The following is a 25,957-nucleotide window of genomic DNA, read 5'->3' on the forward strand; positions in this document are numbered from 1 at the left end:
ACTCGATGGACGTGAGTCTGAGTGAACTCCAGGAGTTGGAGATAGACAGGGAGGCCTGGCATGCTGCGATTCATGGGGTCGCAAAGAGTCAGACACGACTGAGTGACTGAACTGATCTGAACTGTGATGATCAAGTTTCTGTGTCAGCTTGGCCAGGCCAGTCTCTAGTGGTTCAACCAAACCCTCGTCTAGATGTTGCTATGAAGCTATTCAGTGGATGCAATTCACATCATCCTTAGAACTTCAGTAGAGGAGATCACCCTCAATACTGTGGTGGCCTCGTCCAGTCAGTAAAGGCCTGAAGAGCAAAACCTGAGGCTTCTTGGAGGAGGAAGAAATTTTGCCTCAAGACTACAGGGTCAGCTCCATCCTGTAGGCCTGCCTTTCTGATTTCACATTCACCAGCTAGACTGCGCAAGCTCATGAGCCAGTTCTCTGAAATAAATCTCTTACTATATATATTAAAAATGTTAATATTGACAAATTAAATAAATACAGTATAGACAATATGTAAATACCAAGAAGAGGGCACAAACCAAAATAAATGTTCTTATTTACCTGAGCTGCGATGTTCACTAAAATAAGGAAAATGATGATAAACCAGTGAGCACCAGCTGTGAAGTAATTCTCATAGCTCTTAAAACCAACTCTTCCAACCGAACGGCCCTCCAGTGGAAATGTAACCTGGATGGTCTCAGTCTGGGAGGGAGAACAGCAGTGAAAACAAAATTTTAAGTAAGGAACCCCCAAATTTCAAGTTTACAATGCCCTCCACTGCAAAGCTATGAGGAAACAGACACATCTCATATGCTTGTAGGAGTGCAGGATGGTCCATTTCCTACAGAAAAGGGTGTGCAAATGTCTAGCCAGACCACATATGCATTTACCCTTGGACTCAGCCATCCTATTTTCAGAAATCTATTAGAAAAAGAACATCATTTGCACGAAATTATTCACTTGTTGGGTGGCTTTGCTTAAAGTCAATCATGACTCTCAGCACAAGCACAACTACCTGATTCAAGTACAAATGCAGAAGCTTCTTCCAAAATAATACACAAAGTGATATGGCACTAACATATCCCTCTAAATGACTTGTATCACTTCCAATGATAGAAACATACTTGGTGCTCAAAATCCTAGACAAATACAGCAAAATAAGTTCACACAGGAAGTTGAAATAATGTGAGTCTGGACAGCACAGGACAGCATATGACCCAAATCTATTTAATTCCTGAATTTCAGGGAGTGACTCCTGAGTGTAGAATGTGAGGGACTAATCTGAATATTTATCAGAATCATCCAGGTTCCTAGGTCTGGATATTGTGGGCTTGGATACCAAGGAGTACCCATGTATATTTTTAAGAGAGAGCTAGTGCTTTTCTTCATTTCTGTCTGTAGGACCTAGAATGCATTATAGAGTCATATGAGTCAAAGATGTACTCAACTCTATGCTGACCACTGGACATTCAAGGTGAGTAAGATGTGGCTCTAGGTCTCAAAGGGTAATAAAAAAGGAAGCCAAGAACTAACTCTAAAGTGTCTGGCCTACAACAAACGATCTGACAAAGGGGCAAAATATTACCATCAATCACCTGCAGTGCCAGAACATTCCAACATATAGGAAAAGTAGCCAATTTAATGTGGTCACAGAAAGACTCAGTCTAAGGGAGTCTTCACATTAAACTGCTAGATGCATAAGGGAAGTTGGGATCCACCAGAGTGAGTAGGATGTAACTATGGTAAACTGATGAGTTCTCATATCAGCGTGAGCCACAAACAGCTGGAAATTCATAGCAGTGCACCCACTACTGAGCTCCATACGATTCTTCATCCTACACCCAAAGGAGAACACCAAGCAGGCTTGCTCCCTTCATGCTTTTCTAATTCTACCAATTCCATGGAATGAGGCTTGGAATCTTAGGATCTACTTTGGGATAAACAAAGATGTCATGAGAGAAGCAGACTGAAGGTCCACGAGGCCACCAAGAGCAGACAGACAAGGGCATGTTGCAGGATGAGAAACTCACATCTTGGTCCTCTGGAGCCACATCTTTCAAAGAGGGTCTGGAAGACGGCTGAGACTGAACCGAAGACTCGGAGATCAGAGTGAGTGTTCCTGGACCTGGAGATGGTTCAGCCTCCTCTATCTTCTCCCATAAAATAATATCTTCAAAATCTATCCCAAATTTTGAAAACTCAGCAAAAGTCCCCTTTCTCATAACTTTGCCCTAAAATAAAGAATTTGAGAGGAATTCATTTACATTTGATAATATTAATCCAATCTACATACTAATTAAAAGTTAACTAGTTTTAAATTATTATTTTCCTAAGAAAATTATCTCTAGGTTTAGAATTCTGGTGAAAAAATCTAGTTCAGTTCAGTTCAGTCACTCAGTCACACCTGACTCTTTGCAACCTCAGGGACTACAACACCCCAGGCTTCCCTGTCCATCACCAACTCCCGGAGCTTGCTCAAACTCATGTCTATCAAGTCAGTGATGCCATCCAGCCATCTCATCCTCTGTCATCCCCTTCTGCCTTCAGTCTTTCCCAGCATCAAGCTCTTTTCAAATGAGTCAGCTCTTCGCATCAGATGGCCAAAGTATTGGGGTTTCAGCTTCAGCATCAGTCCTTCCAATGAATATTCAGGACTGATTTCCTTCAGGATTGACTGGTTTGATCTCCTTGCAGTCCAAGGGACTCTCAAGGCTCTTCTCCAACACCACAGTTCAAAAGCATCAATTCTTCGGCGCTCAGCTTTCCTTATGGTCCAATTCTCACATCCATACATGACTACTGGAAAAATCATAGCTTTGACTTGTTGGACCTTTGTTGGCAAAGTAATGTCTCTGGTTTTTAATATGCTGTCTAGGTTGGTCACAGCTTTTCTTCCAAAGAGCAAAATGAGCATGGTGTTCACTGTCAAACCCTATGCTAGGTGCTGGGAGATATGAAAGAAATATATGTTCATGTTTTAAAAATGGAGGCCATTGACATAACTACCATGGGAACTCAGGGATACTAAAACTACAGATGTGGGTAGAAGTACCAGTACAATATTTTTGGGCAACATGGAAATTGAGAGAAGCATCATGTTAAAATGCAAGCAAACAGTTAATTGGGGAAGATATTCCAGGAAAGAAACTAAGGCTGACCCAGACATGGCAACAAGCACATCTCCAGAGGTAATGGTCTCTCATCAAATCTTCACAGACCATGGTTATAGTATCATGTGCTATAGGCATGTAGGAACCAGCCCTAGACAGAGAACCCATGAGCTTTATCTTCATGGTCTTTACCACTTCCCCACAAATGAAGGAAGTTCCCAACTGAAAATTCAATATTCTACCTGCCAAAGTATTTAAACAAAGAGGCCATGAGACTGAGGTGGCTCTAAATCCTTGACCTCCCATGCCAGCAAACCAACACCTAAGAACCAATGCACGCAGATTTAACAAAAAAAAATTTTTTTAATAAAAACTGCAGAACAACCAGTCACAAGCAGTCAACCAGGTATCCTCTACTCAGGCAACTGTTTAAGCTACAGTCAGTCTAATCATTTTCTTTGAACACATGTGACACACCATTGCAGTTTCCCTCCTTTTGTTGTTGTTGTTCCGTTGCTCAGTCATGTCCAACTCTTTGTGACCCCATGGACTGCAGCACACCAGGCTTCCCTGTTCCTCACGATCTCCCTGAGTTTGCTCAAACTCATGTCCATTGAGTCGGTGATGCCATCCAACCGTCTCATCCTCATCCCTCTCTTACAAAGTCCTATAAAATAATGTGCAGATATCTTCACTATATTCTGACCCCACGAAATAAGGCTCAGCTCATTCACTCAGTGTCAAACAAAATACAGGGAAAAATCACAGGATGCAAAACTAAACAGAGGAGGGCATCTCTGGTTAAGGCAGGTCAGATGGAAGAAGATACCCCAGGACCCTAGCTGGGACCTCTTTCACCCTATCTCCTGAGGTGGTCCATTGTGAGAAACTCAACGAAGCATTTGGGTACTGTCTATACTACAGAATTAGAAAATTATTCAGTGTATACTGTGCCTTGTTCCACTTGGGAGGCAAAATTCAAGGACTTTATTTAATGAAATTACCATTTTCTACATAGTACCTATAAGACACACAAGGAAACAAGTAGTGGTACAAGGATAGCAACTTCACTGAGCAGCCAAGCATAGACAACTCTGAGGGGTTGAGAGGGCAGCCATTCCCTTTCTGCTGTTAGAGAGGAACCAGACAAACAGTAAGGATAGACCCCAACTCATCCAGGGGTGCTCACACTTGGACAAATAGTTGTCCTGATAGCACTAAAATTGGGGGTAGTATCCTCAAAAGAAGCAATAAGGGACCCTAAAAGATCTAGGGACAAACTAAATAGGTTACTCTGTCTCCCACTGATCCTGTGCTAATAATACTGTCATCGTTGGGGTTTTACACACTAGTATCACCCTCTTCCAACATGAAATTAACTGCTATCAAATCTGAGAAACCTGAACTCCCCATTCCTGAAAGAGGACATGAGACAGTTGACATGAGATATTTCTTCTAGAGAAGCAGAGGTTCTGCATTTAATAATTTTTCTTAGGACAGAAATTCATTTGATAAATGAGGGATCTGACCAACCTTGACAGCATATTAAAAAGCAGAGACATGACTTTGCCGACAAAGGTCTGTATAGTCAAAGCTATGTTTTTTCAGTAGTCGTGTATGGTTGTGAGAGTTGGACCATAAAGAAAGCTGAGAACCAAAAAATTGATACTTTTGAACTGTGGTTCTGGAGAAGACTCTTGAGAGTCCCTTGGACTGCAAGAAGATCCAACCAGTCCATCCTAAAGGAGATCAGTCCTGGCTGTTCATTGGAAGGACTGATGTTGAAGCTGAAACTCCAATAATTTGGCCACCTTATACAAAGAACTGACTCCTTGGAAAAGACACTGATGCTGGGAAAGATTGAAGGCAGGATGAGAAGGGGACAACAGAGGATGAGATGGTTGGATGGCATCACCAACTCAATGGACATGACTTTGAGTAGATTCTGGGAGTTGGCAATGGGCAGGGAGGCCTGAATGTGTCCCTGGGTCAGCCTCCTATTCCCCTGTCCTTTGTCACTAATGGCAGCTTCAAGATGGGAGAAATAGAAGATTAAAAACAGAGGGGAAAAAACCTTACTACATTGTGACTAACCAAGCCTATGGATGAAATCTGCAAGGCAGCAGAGCAGTGGCTGCAGAAAGTACTCTGTGTACCACACGGGGACCAGGAGAACCAACAATCTGTGTTAGCAATGACAGGGGAAACGGTTCACATGGTTCACACAGGTGACTGTGGGCAAAGGGAGGAGGAAACCAACATTCCTGATGCTCACCAGATCTCAGTCAGTCCTCCTGCTCTCTCCACCCACTTCCCAAACTAATGAGCTCTACGTCTACCCTGGAAGAGAGTGGCCAGGGATATACAGTCTTTCCCAAATTCTCTCCAAATCTTGGTCAAAACTGTCAGGTCTCTGGCTGAGCTCATACATCAACATAATCCAAATCAAACAATGTGACCCAGGGACACATTCAGGTTTCCTACACAGCCTCTATACATGGCTCATTACGTCCTGAGTTCACACTACTTGTGCGTATGTGCTAAGTCACCTCAGTTGTGTCCGACTCTTTGCAGTCCTATGGACTGTAGCCCATCAGGCTCCTCTGTCCATGAGATTTACCAGGCAAGAATACTGGAGTGGGTTGCCATGTCCTTATCTTCCCAGCCTAGGATCGGACCCAAGTCTCTTAAGTCTCCTGCATTGGCAGTCAGGATCTTTATTACACTAGCTCCACCTGGTCTCACTGCCCAATCCTCCATAGCTATCCATAGTCCAGATTTTGCCGGGGGAGGGAGGGTGTCATAGAGTGGGACAGCTAACTAACTATACTGATCTCTACAGGGTGTTACAGTTTCATCACCCTACCCCCAGGGGACAGAAGAGAAATCTACAAAGGAACAGATGCACCATCTTTAAAGAAAAAGGCCCTTTATGTTTTGTTATCAGGAGTCTCATTTGTGAGGTCTGCTGAGCTTTCTTTCCCAGTCCTGTCTTCTTACTGGCTCCCTTTTAATATTGTAAATAGTAAGGAAAATGTTTTCACTCTGTAACTCAACACTAATTGAGAATCCTCTCTTGTTGATTGTGGGCCTTCGGAAATGTTTAATGCTTGATAGATGGTTTGCAAGACAGGGTCTTTTTTTTTTAACACCTTTATTGAGGCATATTATCATAAAGTTTGCCCATTTCAAGTGTACAAGTCAGTGATTGTAATAACTTTCCTGAGTGGCACAGACATACAATTCTGTTTTAGAACCCTTCCATGCCCTCAATAAGATCCTTCTTATCTATTTACATGGTACCCATGGTACTTGGAGAAGGCAATGGCAGCCCACTCCAGTATTCTTGCCTGGAGAATCCCATGGATGGAGGAGCCTGGTGGGCTGCAGTCCATGGGGTCACTAAGAGTCGGACACAACTGAGCAACTTGACTTCACTTTGACTTTTCACTTTTATGCATTGGAGAAGGATGGCAACCCACTCCAGTATTCTTGCCTGGAGAATCCCAGGGACAGGGAGCCTGATGGGCTCCTGTCTATGGGGTTGCACAGAGTCAGACACGACTGAAGCGACTTAGCAGCAGCAGGGAGGCCTGGTGTGCTGCAGTCCATGGGATCGCAAAGAGTCAGACACAACTGAGCAACTGAACTGACTGACCAAGGGCCTGTGGAACAGACAAGGGTTAATGACAGAGGTGCTGAGGCCCAGAGACAAAGAAGCCAAGGTCTGAAGCATCAAACAACCAGTAAGCCTGAAATATTCTCACTAATCTCCACCCCATCCCCAGTCATGCTAGGAGTTGGGGTTGATTGGTAGCCCCCCAAAAAGTAAGTTCAAGCCCTAAACATGATGCCTGTGAACATGATCTTATTTGCATTCAGTGTCTTTGTAGATGTAATGAAGTTAAGATGAGGTCACACTGGAACAGGGTGACCTTAAATCCTATATGACTGATATCCTTATGAGAAGAGACTCAGACACGGGGACAATGGCCATGTGACGTCAGAGGCAGAGACCACAGTGCTGCAGCTGGAACACAGGGAACACAAGGAAGGTCATGACTACCACCAGCTGGAAGGAAGGATTCTCCCCTGGAGCCTTCAGAGAGAGCACGGCCCTGCCAGCACCTGGATCTGGGATCTATAACCTCCAGAACAGGGAGATGATAAACTTCTGTTGTTTTAAGTCACCCAGTTTGCAGTGCTTTGTTACAGATAGAAACTGATACCCTATCCTGAGCCCATACTTCTGCCTCCTCAGCTTTACTAAGACTTCTAACTGCTTCTGCTGTCACCCCTCCAGTGACCATCAGAGGAATCTCTTAACTCCAACATCAGACCACATCACTCCTCTGCTCTGGCCCATCCAAGGCTTCAATCCCACTTCCAGGCTCATTGCCCACTGCCTGGAGAACAGCTCCCTCCACATCCCCCTGCTCACTCTCCTCAGACACACTGGTCTTCCTGCTGTTCCTCCAACCTGCCAGGTCAGCTCCTTCCTTAGGACCCCCTGCCTCTGACCCCCTCCCACCAGGTGACTGTGTGGCCCCCACCTTCATATGGTTCAGTCCCCAAGAGGCACCAGCTCCTCAAGGAGCCAGCCAGGATGTCACCCTTTGTCACATCCATCCCCATAAGAACAGGAGTCCCATGAAGGCAGGGCCTTGTCCTCCTGCTGCACAGGCTCCCACATGTATCGGGCTCATAGAGACCTGGGCAGGGAGACCTGCAAAGTGGGCGTTTCTGACCCAGGTGCTTGGCTACCCAACCTCGCTTCTAGTGTTAATGGAAGATGCTCTTTAGGCAAATTGTGCTTGACAATCATGTGGATACAAACAGGTCTCAGTAGCTCTAATTTCCAAGTAAAAACTTTGACTTAAGTTGTATAAGGGGAAAACACAAGATACAAATAAAATAGCATCATTATCCTTAACAAATTTCACTAGAACCATAATATTTCAGTAGTCCTGTGGTAGCACTCCTATATGCTTTAGTGTTTATGTGGCTTCAAGTTTAATAGTGACACTTTGCAGGTCTTTGGATTGATACTCAAAGACGTGAATAGCATCAGCTCTGAGAAAAAGAGGGAGTTAAATTGAGGGAGAAGAGGATATTTACCATGAATCCAAGGAGAGTGACCTGCTGGAAGGTCTGGCCTTCAACACACCTGAGTGCTAGTAATTTCACAGACTTCTAGAAACTACTTACATCTCTCAGTATCAGAATCTGACTTGCATCTTTTAGGTACTGCAGCTGATGAGTCACTAAGATTGTGATCTTCTCCTTCAAGACCTGACGAATACACCTACAAATGTAAAAGGTATAGAGTGCAAACGCACATTAGTGGGGGTGCTCCAAACTGCAAACACATATTCTGAAAACATAATGAGACAAAAACAACACAGCAAAGGCCTATAGTTTAAATAAAAAATGAATAATACAAATTAAATACAAATATGTCAATGATCCTGAGCAGGTCCTCAAATTTATCAGCAGCAAATGTGAACCCAGCTCTGCTAAAAAAAATTTTAAAAAACAGTCCAGTGAAGGAGGCACTTGCTAAATTTTTTCTAAAAACTCAGCTTAACAATAATTTACATTTCATAATGAAAAATAATTGAGCAATACTGAGATTCCAAAACTTGACTGAACTTAATATTTTATCACTATGTGGGAATGGGAAAAGAAGCATCTATGTTATATTAAAATGTGTGCATTTGCCTTAGACAATTTTCTAGGAAATTATTTATGAGTTATGATGTATACATTAACAACAAAAAATTAATAGAATCTTGGTAGCCTTTGCTAGAGTGCCTTTTCTAGACACTTCTTCCCAAATAATATTAAACAGAAAATGAATGCCAATGTGGCTTCCATCAGTCTCTACAACAGTCCCCCAGTCCCATCCAGGAAACTAGTCTTCTTTCATAAGGACTGAACACCTTCCAAATATGAAAATAAAGAACAGAATTCAGATGGCCCAAATCACAATGGGAATAATCTAACGGCCAAAAGATACACCAGTTCTCTTAGCCAAGACCCATGTGTGATCAGGCCACCCAAAATGGCTCTTCTTTTGCTCTCTATACATCCCTGCTCAACCAGTGTCTGCTTCACCTACACCTACTTACATGACTAACCTTCCTATATGCTTGTCCCAGGGCCCAGTTAATGACTGCTCTAGCTTTAGATAACAACCCTACACAATGCTTGTCAAAGGGGCAAGAGGGACATGACCCTCTGCTGGTTTTCATGGTGACCAATGGCCCAACCTGACATCAACTTCCCCTATAACAGGTAATCTCCCCCCTCTCCTGCCCCCTTGCCCTGGGAGCAAAGACTACCACCATGTCCTGTTCCAACGTGGGCATCAAATGATAGGATGCCCTTCCAGGATTTCCTTTGGACATGTAAGTCGGCCCTAATCATTAAACCATATGTGTGTCTGTCACTGATTCTGGGCTCTTTCTTAAGTCTAACCTGGGCAAGTATTAGGCCTGGCAGATCTGGAAGGCCAACAACCTCTCTCAGTATCCAACCTTAAGTGTGTTTTTACAGTAATTTACCCAACTGCTTCACATTTTTAATTCAGACCCCTAGAAACTCAGCCCCAGTCTCATCCCACAAGGTCCACAACCCCTCCAGGGAAAAATGTAGTTGGATTTGGGGCCCCAGGTGACCATAGTCAGGGCTGCAAGCAGGTACTCTGGGTGCCCAAGTCCCTCACAGAGCAAATCTTAGGAACCTGGGCCAGAGCTCAGCCTGTGAGTGAGTCAGATGGAGAGTGTGAAGGCAGCAGACTGCAGCTCATGAGCCTGATGTCGGATGAGTGATGAAACCTGTTTCTTCATCTCAAAACAAGGCCAAGGACAACTCACCCATGGGTTCTGAGCAATCAAACCACCAATCCACTCAGTAAATGTCAGCACCCTTCTCCACTCCTCCCTAACCATGAGCAGTCATGTACTTTGGACTCATGACAGAAAAATCCTAAAGGGACACTCTGGACACTGGGCCTGTGATCAGAAGCAAGACACCAGGATGTAAATACACACACCATTGCTTCATTAAGTCCAAAAGAATTCATTTTTCCCTTTGACATGTCTTAGTTCAGCATTTGTATCTAAGATTCCTGAGTGATAAACCTCTTCAGACTTAGTACTAAAGCTTTTAATGGAACTGTTTCTCCTTAATTCATAATTACTTGCCAATAGTCCCTGAAGGCAGATGTTAATCAAACCTGATGGGATTCTATGCCCAAGACAGAGCAACACAAAAGTGGTAACATGTTTGCTTCCTAACATTCCATCAGAGACCAAGTAATATAAAGAATTACAACAAAGTGGCCAGTTAAAGACTTTGAAATTTTCCTAAATAATTGCCAACATCTGCTGGATCATTGAAAAAGCAAGAGAGTTCCAGAAAAATATCTTTCTGCTTTATTGTCTATGCCAAAGCCTTTGACTGTGTGGATCACAATAAACTGGAAAATTCTGAAAGAAATAGGAATACCAGACCACCTAACCTGCCTCTTGAGAAACCTATATGATATGCAGGTCAGGAAGCAACAGTTAGAACTGGACATGGAACAACAGACTGGTTCCAAATAGGAAAAGGAGTACGTCAAGGCTGTATATTGTCACCCTGCTTATTTAACTTATATGCAGAATACATCATGAGAAATGCTGGGCTGGAGGAAGCACAAGCTGGAATCAAGATTGCCAGGAGAAATATCAATAACCTCAGATATGCAGATGATACCACACTTCTGGCAGAGGGAAGAGGAACTAAAAAGTCTCTTCATGAAAGTGAAAGACTAGAGTGAAAAAGTTGGCTTAAAGCTCAACATTCAGAAAATGAAGATCATGGCATCCGGTCCCATCACTTCATGGGAATTACATGGGGAAACAGTGGCAACAGTGTCAGACTTTATTTTTTTGGACTCCAAAATCACTGCAGATGGTGACTGCAGCCACGAAATCAAAATCACTTACTCCCTGGAAGAAAAGTTATGACCCACCTAGATAGCATATTCAAAAGCAGAGACATTACTTTGCCAACAAAGGTCCCTCTAGTCAAGGTTATGGTTTTTCTATTGGTCATGTATGAATGTGAGAGTTGGACTGTGAAGAAGGCTGAGCACCTAAGAATTGATGCTTTTGAACTGTGGTGTTGGAGAAGACTCTTGAGAGTCCCTTGGACTGCAAGGAGATCCAACCAGTCCATTCTAAAGGAGATCAACCCTGGGTATTCTTTGGAAGGACTGATGCTAAAGCTGAAACTCCAATACTTTGGCCACCTCATGCGAAGAGTTGACTCATTGGAAGAGACTCTGATGCTGGGAGGGATTGGGGGCAGGAGGAGAAGGGGATGACAGAGGATGAGATAGCTGGATAGCATCACTGACTTGATGGACGTGAATTTGAGTGAACTCCGGGAGTTGGTGATAGACAGGGAGGCGTGCTGCAATTCATAGGGTTGCAAAGAGTCGCACACGACTGAGTGACCAAACTGAAACTGAACTGAATGCTTTTTATCCATCTCCAAAAAGATAGACTATTTTTCAAGTTCACAGTAAAGATTTCCAAGTTATGTCATAAAAATGATTGATTCAGAAACAAGTTAACTGTTAAATTCTATATAAAGGCTGTGTTAATTCTATTTATTGGGTTGGCCACAAAGTTCCTTTGGGTTTTTCCATAACATCTTACAGAAAAACCCAGCTGAACTTTTTGTCCAATCCAGTATCATTCTATATAGGGGTTGTATTAAGAGGAGACACATTCCATGGTAGAGGGGATACAAATAATTCAGAATCCCCACCTTCATCCATTCAATCTGCAGAGGTTTACTGAGGTGCCACTCCCTTGACTTACATTGCAGGTCAAGAAAGAAGACATTACTTTGCACCATGTAAAAGGGGGATACACTGAACAAGTATAGGACATGTGCTATCAGGCCATGATGTGTGCTCTGAAGAAAAAGCAAGGGGGCTGCTGTCTTAGATGGGGAGACACAGGAGCCCTGAGATTCTCTGGGGAAACATCTCTGGAAGAAGACAGAGCTGGTGCAGGGGTCTGGGACAGAACATGCTAGGCTGAGGCGCTTTCCTGCAATCACAGCTTCTTGGGGGTGGGGAAACTCATAAATGGTCAAGTGCACCCACTGAGGGCTGTGGGAAGACAGAGGGCACAGGCACCCGTGGAGGAGCAGGAGGGAATGGCAGGTCCCATCTTCCATCTTCTTTCTGTGTTCTGGCACATTGCTCCCGGGCTCTGGGACAGAGGGGCCAATATGTATAGACAGGGCGAGAAAGGACCCCCACAAAGCCAGCACAGTGGAATACTGAGTAGGTGTGGGGACGAGCTGGAAAGGCTGATGGGGGCAGACGGCAAGGAAGCCTGTTCTCTGAGGACCTGGAGTTGCTTCCTGAATGGAGATGGGAGGGGAGGGCAGGGCGAGGTCTATGAAGGGCCGGAGCAGGAGGGTGAGCTGTGTAGACAGCAGCATGGGGGTCTTATCAGGACAGACCTGAAAAGCTGATGACACAGGAGGCAGGGGTTTGGTGATGTAGGGCTGAACCAGGAGAGGATCCATGGCTGGACATAAGTGAGACTGCATCAGTTCATCTAAGGACTCTCACCTTCTATATGTAATAGAACCCACTTAATCATCACAAAATATAGTTATAAAAATCACAAACATTAGTAACCTGGTATATACTCATGACTAAAGGAAGCTGATAAGGGCAAGTAGAAGTGTGATTCATTCACTTTTAATAGAAAACATTGACCACGACTAAGCTTCAACACAACCACCATCTCTCATAGCATATTGTTCCATCCAATTGCCTAACTCATTGAGAACATTTTCAGTCACTGTTGAGTGATTTCCTTAATTGCCTTTGTGATCCCTGCCCTAAGTTTCCCTAGAGAATGTGGTTCTGATTAGCAAAGAACTCTTAACAAGCTTGCTTCTATCAAGTGAACATCTAAGGTCACTAAACTGAAAGGTTGGAGAGGACTTTATAAACATGTTATAAACACCTCACCTTTATAAACACCTGAGAGAGTTTTTGTGTTCAGCACACTGATACGTGGCAATCAGTAAGCTTTCCATTCCCCTTCTTGCGACACAGACACAAGAGCCAGCAGAAACTGCTCTTGCAGTGATGGGGAACTTTTGCAGATAGCAGACATTTGCAAGTTCAGGGTGGAGCGCTGGGAACAGGGAGGCTGAGCCATTCATGATGCCAAGAGAGTGGGAGATGGAAATTCATGTCTCAGTACTAGTATCCCATCACTGAACTCATGACAAGCCACAAGGCACTTCCTAAGAGAAAAGTCATCAGTGAAAGTGTTGGTCACTTCTTCGTGTCTGACTCTTTGCAACCCCATGGCCTGTAGCCTGCCAGAACCTTCTGTCCATGAGGATTCTCCAGGCAAGAATAGTGCCCTGCCTTGCTCCAGGGGATCTTCTCAACCAAGGGATTGAATCCAGGTCTTCTGCATTGCAAGCAGATTCTTTACCATCTGAGCCACTAGGTGCTTTATATAAGAGAAAATGTATCAAATCACAATCAAAAGAGGGTGGGAAGAGGGGGTGGTCAGATCGGATAATGGGAGGCCATGCCACATGTCAGCTGCCCTGCTCTCTTTTGTTCTGAAAGAGTCAATGCTAATGTGTAATTTTTGTGTGTGGTAAAATATACATAACATGAAATTTACAGTTTTAACTGTTTTTTATGCATACAGCTCAATGGCATTAAGTACGTTCACATCATTGTGTAACCATCACCACCATCCATCTCCAGTGCTCTTTCATCACTCCAACACTAAGCACCTTTCACATACAGCTTTCAGTGGTACCTGCCTCATGACCCCTGCTTAATGGATGTGGAGTCCCAGCTCCTCATATCCAGAGCTCAGAGCTCCTCACATATCTTTCTCACTCACTCCACTGATCTGCTTAAGTCTCTTTACTTCGCTGTTAAGGATTTGCTATAGATGAATTCTGTTCCCCAAAAAATTCGTATGATGGCACATTGACCACCAGAACCTTAGAATCTGGAGACAGAACCTTAGAATCTGGTGACAGAACCTTTAAAGAGCTAACGTTACCCTTAATTAGAGTGGGCCTAATCCAATCTGACTGGTGTCCTTAGAAGAGGAGACTAAGACATAAGGACAGAAACACGGAGGTGTGCATGGACAGAGGGAGGACCATGTCCAAGGACACAGTGAGGAAGCTGTCATCAGAAGATAAGGAGAAGGTCTAAGGAGAAACCAAACTGCCCACACCTTGATCATGAGAGTCTAGCCTTTAGAACTGTGAGAAAATGAATTTCTATTATTTTTGCACTGCTCCCCCAGCGCTGCCATCTCTAACAACCTGCTGTGACTGAATGTTTGTGTCCTCAAAATACATACATTGAAACCTAATCCCCACTGTGAAGGTACTGGAGATGGGGCCATTGGGAGGTGAGATCATGAGGGTGGAGTCTGCCTGAATGGGACTAGTGCCCTTATAAAAGGGACCCACACGCCTCCCTCACCCCTTCCACCACATGAGGACACAGGAATTGGGTCCTCACCAAACACCAACTCCGCCAACACCCTCACCTTGGACTTTCCCAGGCTCTGGTCTCTGTGAGAGCAGCCTGGACAGACACAGCCCCAGCAAACTAACACAGGACCTGACAGCGAGAATTCCCAAACAGCTTCTCTCTGCTGTACAACCTGCCTCCTCCAGGTGAGGACGTGCCTTCTGTTCTCACAGCCTCACTTCCTGTGCTTCTACTCTTCCTCCAGCAAAGAGAACTGGGTCATCTTCTCAACCTCCACATACATACCCAGCCTGCACGCCCCCAGGGCACTTCCCGCCCAGCCCGGGGCACAGGGAGCTGTCCAACATCCACTTCCATTCAGCACTTACTATCCTGTATAGAAACCTCTAAACCCTGACTCAGCTGACCTTTTCCCAGGCAACTGTCTTAACAAACTCCACACTGAGACAGATTCCTCAGAGGCAGAAATGAGAGCTGAGCATCCTAAGTCTCCCTTATGCTGCCCAGTGTGGTCCTTCCCCTCTCCTTGCTCTCCATCCTCCTTGTAAACTAAGAGGTTTCCTGCAGTAGCATCTGTAAGGGCATTGATCTCAGTGCACACAGCAGGGCATTAATAAATGCAGCTGGAAGGCTCATTGGCCTTAACAAGGTGGACAACAGCAAGGTAAGCAACCATGGGGTAGGTGTGGATGCTGTTTTTGCAAAAGCAAGCTCATGAGGCTTTCAAAAAGGCCAGTCTAGACTCCATCAGAGGCTTCAGTCAGCATGTATTAGGACAAGTTATTCACAGAAAAGCATACGAGTTGTTCCATTTCAGTCATTCTGTAGCCAGGCAAGAGCAATTTGTATTCCAGAAACACAAAAACGAAAGTCAAGATTTCCACCAGATTCTAGATCTCTAGTTCCACATTCAAGCTAACCCTACATCATGGGTCTAAGTATTAATTCAAGTAAGCATCCATGAAGCAATGCTAAACAATTAATTTCCTGCTTAGATGCGGAATAAAGTAGTCTTCATTCCAGGCCTTATTAAGAATTTCCAAACCTACAGAATAATAAGCATAAACCAAGAGGGCCTTTCCACAGAACCCCTGTGTCAGTACCGAAAATTTTGCTTCTAATGTGCCTTAAACACATGATGGAGGAAAAGGACACTAAGTACTAGATTACTGGGTCCAACTCTATGATTTAAAAACCATTCATCATCTTTATTTCAAGGGTATGGATCCATCACAGTGTCTGGTTATCAACTGCAGGTCATTGGGAAATCTCCCATCTATTCTTCACTCCCTAAAGTACAGACCCCATTGTCCTTCACACATTGGAAGCACCTTCTGTATTTTCCTGTCCTGACCTCATTGTGATGCAAAATTTCTCTACGATGGATCTTCTGTGGAGAGAAGGGAGGGAAGAGAGAGACACCAGGACAGAGCAAGCTGAGTCTCCTGAAGCACAAAGGCTTTCCTGAGCTCTCTTCCCCAATCTCTACAGGGTTCCTGGAAAGCAGAGATTACAGAAAATAGCAAACTCACTGTTCGAACAAGTGTCTGCTGACTCCTACGTCCACTGCGCTGAGCGGATCGTCCAGGAGGTAGATGTCTGCATCCTGATACACGGCTCTAGAAAACATAGAGAGACGTCAGGAGAGGACACTTCACACTCCCTGGGTCTCATCTCTGAATCATGATGGCGTCCAGCAACTCCAGGTTCATTCCAAGAGCCCAGGGAAAGAGGCAAGACCCTGCTTCACACAGGCCCACCTTGTGAGCGGGGTCTGTGTGCTCACATTCAATAGGAGCCGCAGAGCAGGAGGGGCAGGATGGCAACTGAAACCCCATTTACCTGGCGAGGCTGACCCGGGCTTTCTGTCCTTCACTCAGTGGGGTTCCCCGGTCTCCTATCTTAGTTAGATCATTTTCCTTCAAAAGCTGTAAATCCTACATGGAGATAGAAAAGGAGAGGAAAAAAAAGATCTAAAATATGTTCTCCTCCTGCCATCCTAACTTTTTAGCATCAGTTCTCCCCACAGTGTTTGTTGAGTATATTTCGTAGTGGCTAAACCATAACAGTGAACAATTTAAAAAATCCTCAGGGTTCTTTTTTATTTTCATTCTGTAGTTTTCCCAACATTTATGCATCTGACCATTCTAACAGATATTTATTGTGGATCAATATACACCAGGCATTGTTCTGGTCACAGTGAATTCAGCCATGAGGAAACAAAGCCCATAGAGTTTCTCTCCACAGTAAGAGATGGTCAATAAGGAAAATTAACTTTAGTGCAAGTACTGAGGATGAGAAGGAAAAGGAAGCCAGCTCAGGGGGATGGAGAGTGAAGGAGGGAAGTGAGTCCACACTGGCTCTGCTCAGAGGGGGGTTGAGCAGATCCGGGGGAGGGGCTCAGGCAGACCTGGAGAGGCTGCTCCACACAGAGGGATGGGGGAGTACAGGGGCCACGGGGAGATGCCCAAGGGGTTCAGGACAAGCAAGGGGGCAGGAGAGTGGAGCTGAGTAAGAATGAGGGGAGTGAGGGCAGAGACAGAGCAGGAGGAGCCTGGGGTCACTCCCAGTAACAAGGGGAGAGGGAGAAGGGAGGACTGACCTGGTCTGAGATTTCTACAGACTCACTCCTGTGCTTTGCAGAAAACAAGCAGTAAGGGGGAATGAGTGAGGGTAGATACAAGTAAGGAGGCTACTGGAATAATCTAAGTGAGAGATGACGGTGGCCAGGACCACAGTGGTAGCAGCAGGGATGGAGAGATGGAGCACACTCCAGACACATTCTGAAGGCAGAGTCTGTAAGACCTGCTGATGGGATGCGTGTGGGTTGTAAGAAGAGCACCATGGTGTTTGGAGCATGAGGAAGAACAGGGTCACCATTTACTGAGTTGTTACTGACGAAAGTCAAAGTGAAAGTCGCTTAGTCATGTCTGACTCTTTGTGACTCCATGGAATTCTCCAGGCCAGAATACTGGAGTGGGTAGCCTTTCCCTTATCCAAGTGATCTTCCCAACCCAGGGATCAAACTCAGATCTCCCACACTGCAAGCGGATTCTTTACCAACTGAGCCATCAGGGAAGCTCTTCTACTGATGACTGATGCCTGTTTTCTCATTAATCCAACAGGGGGACCCCATTCACAGTGTGAATGTGACCATGAGGACAAGAAAGTGTCTCCATCATAACCCTCCCTGACAGCCACAAAGACACACAGACACACACAGGTTCCCTGCTCACTCAAAGCTTAACAAGGGAGGATCAAATGAATAGCAGCAATTGCTCTGTCATGAAAATTCATGATTTCTTCTTATTTCTTCATCAAGCTCAGAGGTTAATACCATCTCTCCCTCCTGGTTTTCATATCATTTTAAGATAGGCTCCAGCCATACATACACACACACTGTTTTCTGGGCCTCCATTTCACTGTTGACAGTCCTTGCAAACTGTTATTAGTTTTTATCCTTTAATTTTATTAATGTATCTTTCTGGTTTCCTTCCCCAAATAGCATCACATTATAGCACAGCAATCACAACACGCTCTAGAAAAAGCACTGAAGTTCACTCTTTCACTTAGCACAGTCTGAGCATAAGAAACAGGCTCTCTTCAACTCTGGTGGTAGGACTTTGAGTGTGTTGTTGACTTTGCAAATTACTAATGGACGAGTCCCAGATGGAAAGAACATTTTAAAGGATTTGAGGTAAAATCCAAATCAGGCTAATTTCCCAGCCATGATTTTCTGATTAGGTTAAATGGAAAAGCCTGACTTGAGCATATATTACAATTCTTCCCACTGACAGGAAAGTGTTCTTGTTCATGTTGTTTTCCTCTAAGTTAAATTTAAACAATTTTCACTGAACAACAGATACACAAACTAGAGGCAAACTAGGAAATGAAGAAGCTGGTTCGATACCATCTACCAGAAACATATCAAGGGCCCTTCAGCAATGGTGGAGACTTAACAGTAGAAACACAATGGAGCAGTCATTGAAACAGTTGATGAGTGCCCTGGCAGAGGAGAGCTGGATTCCGGAGTCAAACAATGGAAGGTCACACCTTCCTTTACCACTTGTCTTCCATTTGGAATTGCCCCTCCTCTGATGGCCTGTCAATATCCTGCTCAGCCCAAACACACTCTCCATGAAACCATCCTGGAGTCACTCTTTTCCTACTGGGTTCCTAAGGCTTTGCGTACATTTCTTCTGAAGGACCTGTCCTATTATGATCAATAATTTGTATGCATGCACATAGCTTCTCTCAGCTCCTGGTAGGTAAGGTCTGTGCACCAAGCACTGTGTTGCACCCTAACACTGATTATCTTTAATCTTTGCAACAAGCTACCTGGTAAGTACTGACCCCATTTCCCAGATGAGGAAACGGGGACTAAATGAGGTCACGTCACTGTTCTGAGGGTCAGTTCAGTTCAGTTGCTCAGTCGTGTCTGACTCTTTGCAACCGCATTGACTGCAGCAAGCCAGGCCTCCCTGTCCATTGCCCACTCCCAGAGTTTACTTAAACTTATGTCCATTGAGTCGGTGATGCCATCCAACCAACTCATCCTCTGCCATCCTCTTTTCCTCCTGCCTTCAATCTTTCCAAACATCACGGTCTTTTCTAATGAGTCAGTTCTTCATATCAGGTGGCCAAATTATTGGAGTTTCAGCTTCAGCATCAGTCCATCCAATGAACATTCCAGACTGATTTCCTTTAGGATGGACTTGTTGGATCTCCTTGCAGTCCAAGGGACTCTCAAGAGTCTTCTCCAACACCACAGTTCAAAAGCATCATTTCTTCGAGACTCACCTTTCTTTATAGTCCAACTCTCACAGCCATACATGACTACTGGAAAAACCATAGCTTTCACTAGATGGACCTTTGTTGGCAAGTAATGTCTCTGCTTTTTAATATGCTGTCTAGATTGGTCATAACTTTCCTTCCATGGAGTAACTGTCTGTAAATTTCATGGCTGCAATAACCAACTGCAGTGATTTTGGAGCCCCCAAAAATAAAGTCTGTCACCGTTTCTACTGTTTCCCAATCTATTTGCCATGAAGTGAGGGGACCAGATGCCATGATCTTCGTTTTCTGAATGTTGAGTCTTAAGCCAACTTTTTCACTCTCCTCTTTCACTTTCATAACAGGCTCTTTAGTTCTTCACTTTCTGCCATAAGGGTGGTGTCATCTGCATATCTGTTTTTTATATCTCTCCCAGCAATCTTGATTCTAGCTTGTGCTTCACCCAGCCCAGCATTTCTCATGATGTGGTCTGCATATAAGTTAAATAAACATGGTGATAATATACAGCCTTGATGTACTCCTTTCCTGATTTGGAACTAGCCTGTTGTTCAATGTCCAGTTCTATCTGTTGCTTCCTGACTTGCATACAGATTTCTCAAGAGGCAAGTCAGGTGGTCTGGTATTTCCACCTCTTGAAGAATTTTCCAGAGTTTGTTGAGGTCCACACAGTCAAAGGTTTTGGCATAGTCAATAAAACAGAAATAGATGCTTTTCTGGAACTCTCTTGCTTTTTTGATGATCCAGTAGATGTTGGCAATTTGATCTCTGGTTCCTCTGCCTTTTCTAAAACCAGCTTGAGCATCTGGAAGTTCACAATTCACGTACTGTTGAAGCCTTACTTGGAGAATTTTGAGCATTACTCTGCTAGCGTGTGAGATGAGTGGAATTGTGTGGTAGTTTGAGCATTCTTTGGCATTGCCTTTCTTTGGGATTGGAATGAAAACTGACCTTTTCTAGTCCTGTGGCCACTGCTGAGTTTTCCAAATTTGCTGGCATATTGAGTGCAGCACTTTCACAGCATCATCTCTTAGGATTTGAAATAGCTCAACTGGAATTCCATCACCTCCACTAGCTTTGTTCATAATAATACTTCCTAAGGCCCACTTGACTTTGCATTCCAGGATGTCTGGCTCTAGGTGAGTGATCACACCATTGTGATTATCTGGGTGGTGAAGATCTTTTTTGTACAGTTCTTCTGTGTATTCTTGCCACCTCTTAATATCATCTGCTTCTGTTAGGTCCACACCATTTCTGTTCTTTATCGAGCCCATCTTTGCATGAAATGTTCCCTTGGTATCTCTAATTTTCTTGAAGAGATCTCTAGTCTTTCCCATTCTATTGTTTTCCTCTTTTTCTTTGCACTGATCGCTGAGGAAGGCTTTCTTATCTCTCCTTGCTATTCTTTGGAACTCTGCATCCAAATCGGTATATCTTTCCTTTTTGGCTATTGAACAGAAGAGCTAGAATCTAACCCAGCTCATGTCAGTTCAGAGACATCTGCTCTTTCACATCATACTGCCTCTAGTTTCCATGCTTATCCATGGTGTTGTGCTGCCTCTCGATTGAGGAAGTTTAGAAGTAAGAATTTCTTGAAAAGTGAGCAATGAATGAAGGTGTAAAGGGGCATGTAAACAGAGACCCTAACCAGGGTGTGCCTCTTTCTTCACCAGAAAAGCAAGGTCATGAAAGAAACAGGTACACTCTGCCTGGGTCTCTGGAATTTGTGGGGTTTTTTTTAGAGGTTTTTTTTTTCCATCTTTATTATTTATTGAAGGTTTTTCATGTTAATAAAGTCACATACATTAGATGATAAGACTAGAAAAAATAGTAATTAACAGATTCATAATTACCCATGTGCACATATGCATGTGGTCATTCTTCAGTGAAGTTCTAAAGCTCTTTTTTTTTAGGGGATTATCAGTTTATTATTTATTTATTTTTTCACTTTACAATATCGTATTGGTTTTGCCATAAACCCTGTAGTTAGCACCGACGACATAGGAAGGGGCCTATAGACCTTGAGAAGTACAAGCCGGACCAAGGAACTATCTGAAAATGAACTGACCCCACACTGTCCACAACAGCTCCAGAGAAATTCCTAGATATATTTTTACTATTATCATTTTTTAAATTTGAACAAATTTTTTATTATTTTTAAACCCCCTATTACTCCTTTAATTTTCATTTTTATAACCTACTCAGTTCAGTTCAGTTGGTCAGTTGTGTCCGACTCTTTGCAGCCCCATGAATTGCAGCATGCCAGGCCTCCCTGTCCATCATCAACTCCTGGAGTTCACTCAGACTCACATCCATTGAGTCAGTAATGCCATCCAGCCATCTCATCCTCTGTCGTCCCTTTCTTCTCCTGCCCCCAATTCCTCCCAGCATCAAAGTCTTTTCCAATGAATCAGCTCTTCGTATGAGGTGGCCAAAGTAGTGGAGTTTCAGCTTTAGCATCATTCCCTCCAAAGAAATCCAAGGGTTGATCTCCTTCAGAATGGACTGGTTGGATCTCCTTGCAGTCCACGGGACTCTCAAGAGTCTTCTCCAACACCACAGTTCAAAAGCATCAATTCTTCAGCGCTCAGCCTTTTTCACAGTCCAACTCTCACATCCATACATGACTACTGGAAAAACCATAGCCTTGACTAGATGGACCTTTGTTGGCAAAGTAATGTCTCTGCTTTTGAATATGCTATCTAGGTTGGTCATAACTTTTCTTCCAAGGAGTAACCGTCTTTTAATTTTATGGCTGCAATCACCATCTACCTTGCAAAAAAAAAAAAAAAAGACCCTATTTTTAAAGCAAACTTCATATATATATATACATTATAATTTTTGTGACTCTTTTTTCTTTAATATTGTATTTTTGAGAATCTAACTTCTACTCTAGATTTTTAATCTTTGCTTTTTGGTATTTGTTCTCAACTTTGTATCTTTAAGAACCCAATCTTCAGTATCCATTTTTACTTGGGAGAGATCACTGGTCTCTGGAATTTGATCTGGGTGTCAGGAGCTGGAAGTGATTAAGGTAAAGAGGAAATGCCCGAAATCTGTGTACTCCACACCCTACCTTCCATGGAATCTAGGGTTATGCAGAAACAGATCTGAACTTGAGCTGCAAATGCAGAGATGAGCTGTTTGACCCCCTCAAGTCTCAGTTTCTCCTACTATAAAATGAAGATAGGAACATCAAGGACACTGATAAAGAATTAATAAATCATATTCCTGTTTATGTGTGTGCATGTGCACGTGTGAGAGACAGATACAAAAATGATTTGCACATGGACTCTGAATAAATAGAAGCTATTGTCTCACTGTTTCACATTTGTTTCCCCTCTTCTTTTCTTATGCAGTCTATGCACCATTTAATAAAAATCTAGCTCATTCCTCCTAACTTCACTTCATTTCTGCAAAAGCACAATCTCTCATTAACACAAGCCCAGGAGAAAGAAATAGCAGCCATTAAATGAATAATTCTGTTCTGTCCGTATTATCATAAAATGCTGCTCACCTGATACTATCTATGATGTTCAAGCCATCGTTCAAGCAGAATTATTATTTCGTCACAAAGAGAGTTTGAAGCCTTTAACACCAAACCTTTGAAAGTCTGTCCCAGCCTTTTCCTCACAGTATAAAAGAATAGTCAGATGTCCAGTCTGCCCTGAAGAGACCAGGGGGAGCCCTTTGAAACTGTTTCTCACTGATGTTTATAACCCAAGAGAATAACAAACTATTTACCGGTATCTACATTTTTCTTTCTTTCTGCCAAATTATATTCCATCAGATTTTACTTTTCGTCATTCATTCACTAATTTCATCTAAATCTTAATATAGAGTTAAACATTTCACTTTGCCATTTTCTGTGAAAACTGATGCCCTTTCTGAAAACAATCTCTTCTCCAACAAAATGATGCAGTATTAAGAAGAAACATAAGTATTCTATTTTCTTTAAATAATAAATTATAAATCAAAAATGAAGTAAAGAGGGAAACCTACAGACTGAAAGGGATCGGGGAGGCAACAACTAAGCACAATGGACAGACTTTGTGTGGAATCTGATTCCAACATCAGTGAACAAGATTTCTCAGTGAGATGTCTAACAACCTGTAAACTCAGATTAGAAGATTTATAACATTCAGGGTTATTTTTCAGGTGAAATAATGTAGTGATTTTTTTTCCAAAGAGAAAAGATTTTTTCTCTTAGAGGAAATTAATGAAATGTTGACAGATGAACTAATATGATGTCTAGGATCTGCTCCAGAATAATCTAGGTTGAGGGTGGGACAGGCAGAAGGCAGGGGTAGAGATGCAGCAAGACCAGCCACCAGCTAATCCTGGCTGAAGCTGGGGGTGGTACATAAGGATTCATTACACTGTGCTTGCTATTTTAGAAATTTCTGTAATTGTTGAAAGTGAATGAAACTTCACATAATGGACTGATCCCCTCAAGGGGAACAAAAAATAAAGGCATTCTGTAAGTCTTATCACATCAGGATTAAAACAGCAATAAACCTGCATATATAATAGTATACTGTATATACAGTGTGTGTGTATATATATATATATATATATTTACCCAGAAGATTAGCTTCAAATAATCAGCAACAATCAAAGATTTTTCAAATTAAATAAATAAATAAATAAAAACTCTCAACAAATCTTGTAGGTTAAACCAATACTATCATTATTTAAAATTCAAGTATATCCAACTTAGGAGTCATTACTCACCTCTTCCAAAGCACAAGCCTTTATTACTTTTTCATAGCGTTCTTCTTCATATTTCTTCCCAAATAAAATGTTACTCCTCACAGTTCCTGAGAACACCCAAGGCTGCTGAGAAACATACACGATCCTCCCGTGCACGCTGACCTGTCCCTGGCTCGGGGGCAGCTCCCCCAGCAGAGCATGTAACAGTGACGACTGAAACAGACGGCAACACACACATGTAAACAGGCAGCACTCAGGATGGAACAATGCCGCAGCACAGCTGACCCCACCATGGTGCTTGATACATGATAGAACGCTTGTGTTTAGAACAGGATAAGTATAGTTCTGGCTGCTGCTGCTGCTAAGTCGTGTCAGTCATGTCCGACTCTGTGTGACCCCATAGATGGCAGCCCACCAGGCTCCCCCGTCCCTGGGATTCTCCAGAAAAGAACATTGGAGTGGGTTGCCATTTCCTTCTCCAATGCATGAAAGTGAAGTCGCTCAGGCGTGTCCAACTCTTAGCGACCCCGTGGACTGCAGCCCACCAGGCTCCTCCGTCCATAGGATTTTCCAGGCAAGAGTACTGGAGTGGGGTGCCATTGCCTTCTCCAGTTGCAACCAAAAAGTTGAAAATAACACTGTTAGTCAACGTAAACCCACAGTTGACAAGAAATACTAATAAAATGCTATAACAATCTACTGTGCCCAAGAATTTCCCCCAAATGAAGCGCTATACTCAACAAAGACTAAATAAGAATGTTTAACATTCTTAACTAGCAGAACAGCCCAGCAGGATGTGTATTTCTTGCATCTGATGCTTATGCAGCTATTCCTACATCTGGGTATCCTTCACTTGACAAATACTTGTTCTTAAAAAGCTACATGTGAAAACTATACCCAAAGATGATTATTAAAAGAACTCTGAAGTGAGTTGTGTCCAAAGAGCAAAAGTCCATCACAGAAGAAATCAACCTCTCATGTACACACTTAATGTTTAGATTTCTGTATTTTGTTGTACAGAACACAAGAGACTAAGTGCATGTACACATGTCCTTCAAATCTTGTACACCACACAGATGTGGTGTGTCTGTGTCCCCACATCACAGTGCTAGGGCACTGGGCTAAAATAATCTGCCTGCATATCTGTCTCATCCCAGAACCTGGTTGTCTCTGGATGGCAGAGGTGTCAGGGCCTTGCTCACATCTGTTCCTTTAGCTCCAGCACATGGCTGGTCATTCACTACATGTGCACTGAGCAGATCAAGTCAAGTCATGTGAGAAAACGCTCAAAGCTTCCTGGAAGAGCCTTCACAACCTCCAGGCTTCCTGGAGGGACCACCGTCACAAAAAGAAGTCCCCACTGTCTCATTCTGTCCTAAATAGATGTCACATAAATAATTTCCTTCACTGAGATGTCCAAACTCCCGACAAGCTGTTCCCAACTGTGCAACATGAAACACCAAGAAGGAAAACACAGTGTGCATTTACCCAAATTCATGTGGCCATGAAACCTTCTTGCAAAAGGAATGTCCCATGGAACACACCTAGAGGAAAGCGATTCTAGATTTGCCCAGTTCAAACTGTGTTATACACAGCTTTAGGCTCAAATCTTAAGAATTTTTAAAACATTCATTTATTTATTTTTGGCTGTGTCGGGTCATAGTTGCAATACTTTCATTGCAGCACACAGGCTTAGTTGCTCCAAGGCATGTGGGATCTTAGTTCCCCGACCCATGTCCCCTGCGTTGGAGGGCAGATTCTTAACCACTGGACCACCAGG

The 25,957-nt window shown here is 43.3% G+C and overlaps 1 protein-coding gene across 1 annotated transcript in view; it reads right to left on the bottom strand.

Annotated features, from left to right (window-relative positions):
* The window catches only part of LOC120883243 (multidrug resistance-associated protein 4-like), a 199,662-nt gene that overhangs the window by 129,465 nt on the left and 44,240 nt on the right, over positions 1 to 25,957 (bottom strand). Inside the window, 6 exon segments of the mRNA XM_040267272.1 lie at positions 559 to 699; positions 2,028 to 2,228; positions 8,316 to 8,412; positions 16,206 to 16,292; positions 16,516 to 16,610; positions 24,199 to 24,390. Of these exon segments, the coding sequence (XP_040123206.1) occupies positions 559 to 699; positions 2,028 to 2,228; positions 8,316 to 8,412; positions 16,206 to 16,292; positions 16,516 to 16,610; positions 24,199 to 24,390 (813 nt within the window).

The sequence above is a fragment of the Oryx dammah genome, unplaced genomic scaffold (genome assembly GCF_014754425.2).
Source record: "Oryx dammah isolate SB20612 unplaced genomic scaffold, SCBI_Odam_1.1 HiC_scaffold_24, whole genome shotgun sequence".
In the NCBI taxonomy this organism is placed as follows: Eukaryota; Metazoa; Chordata; class Mammalia; order Artiodactyla; family Bovidae; genus Oryx; species Oryx dammah.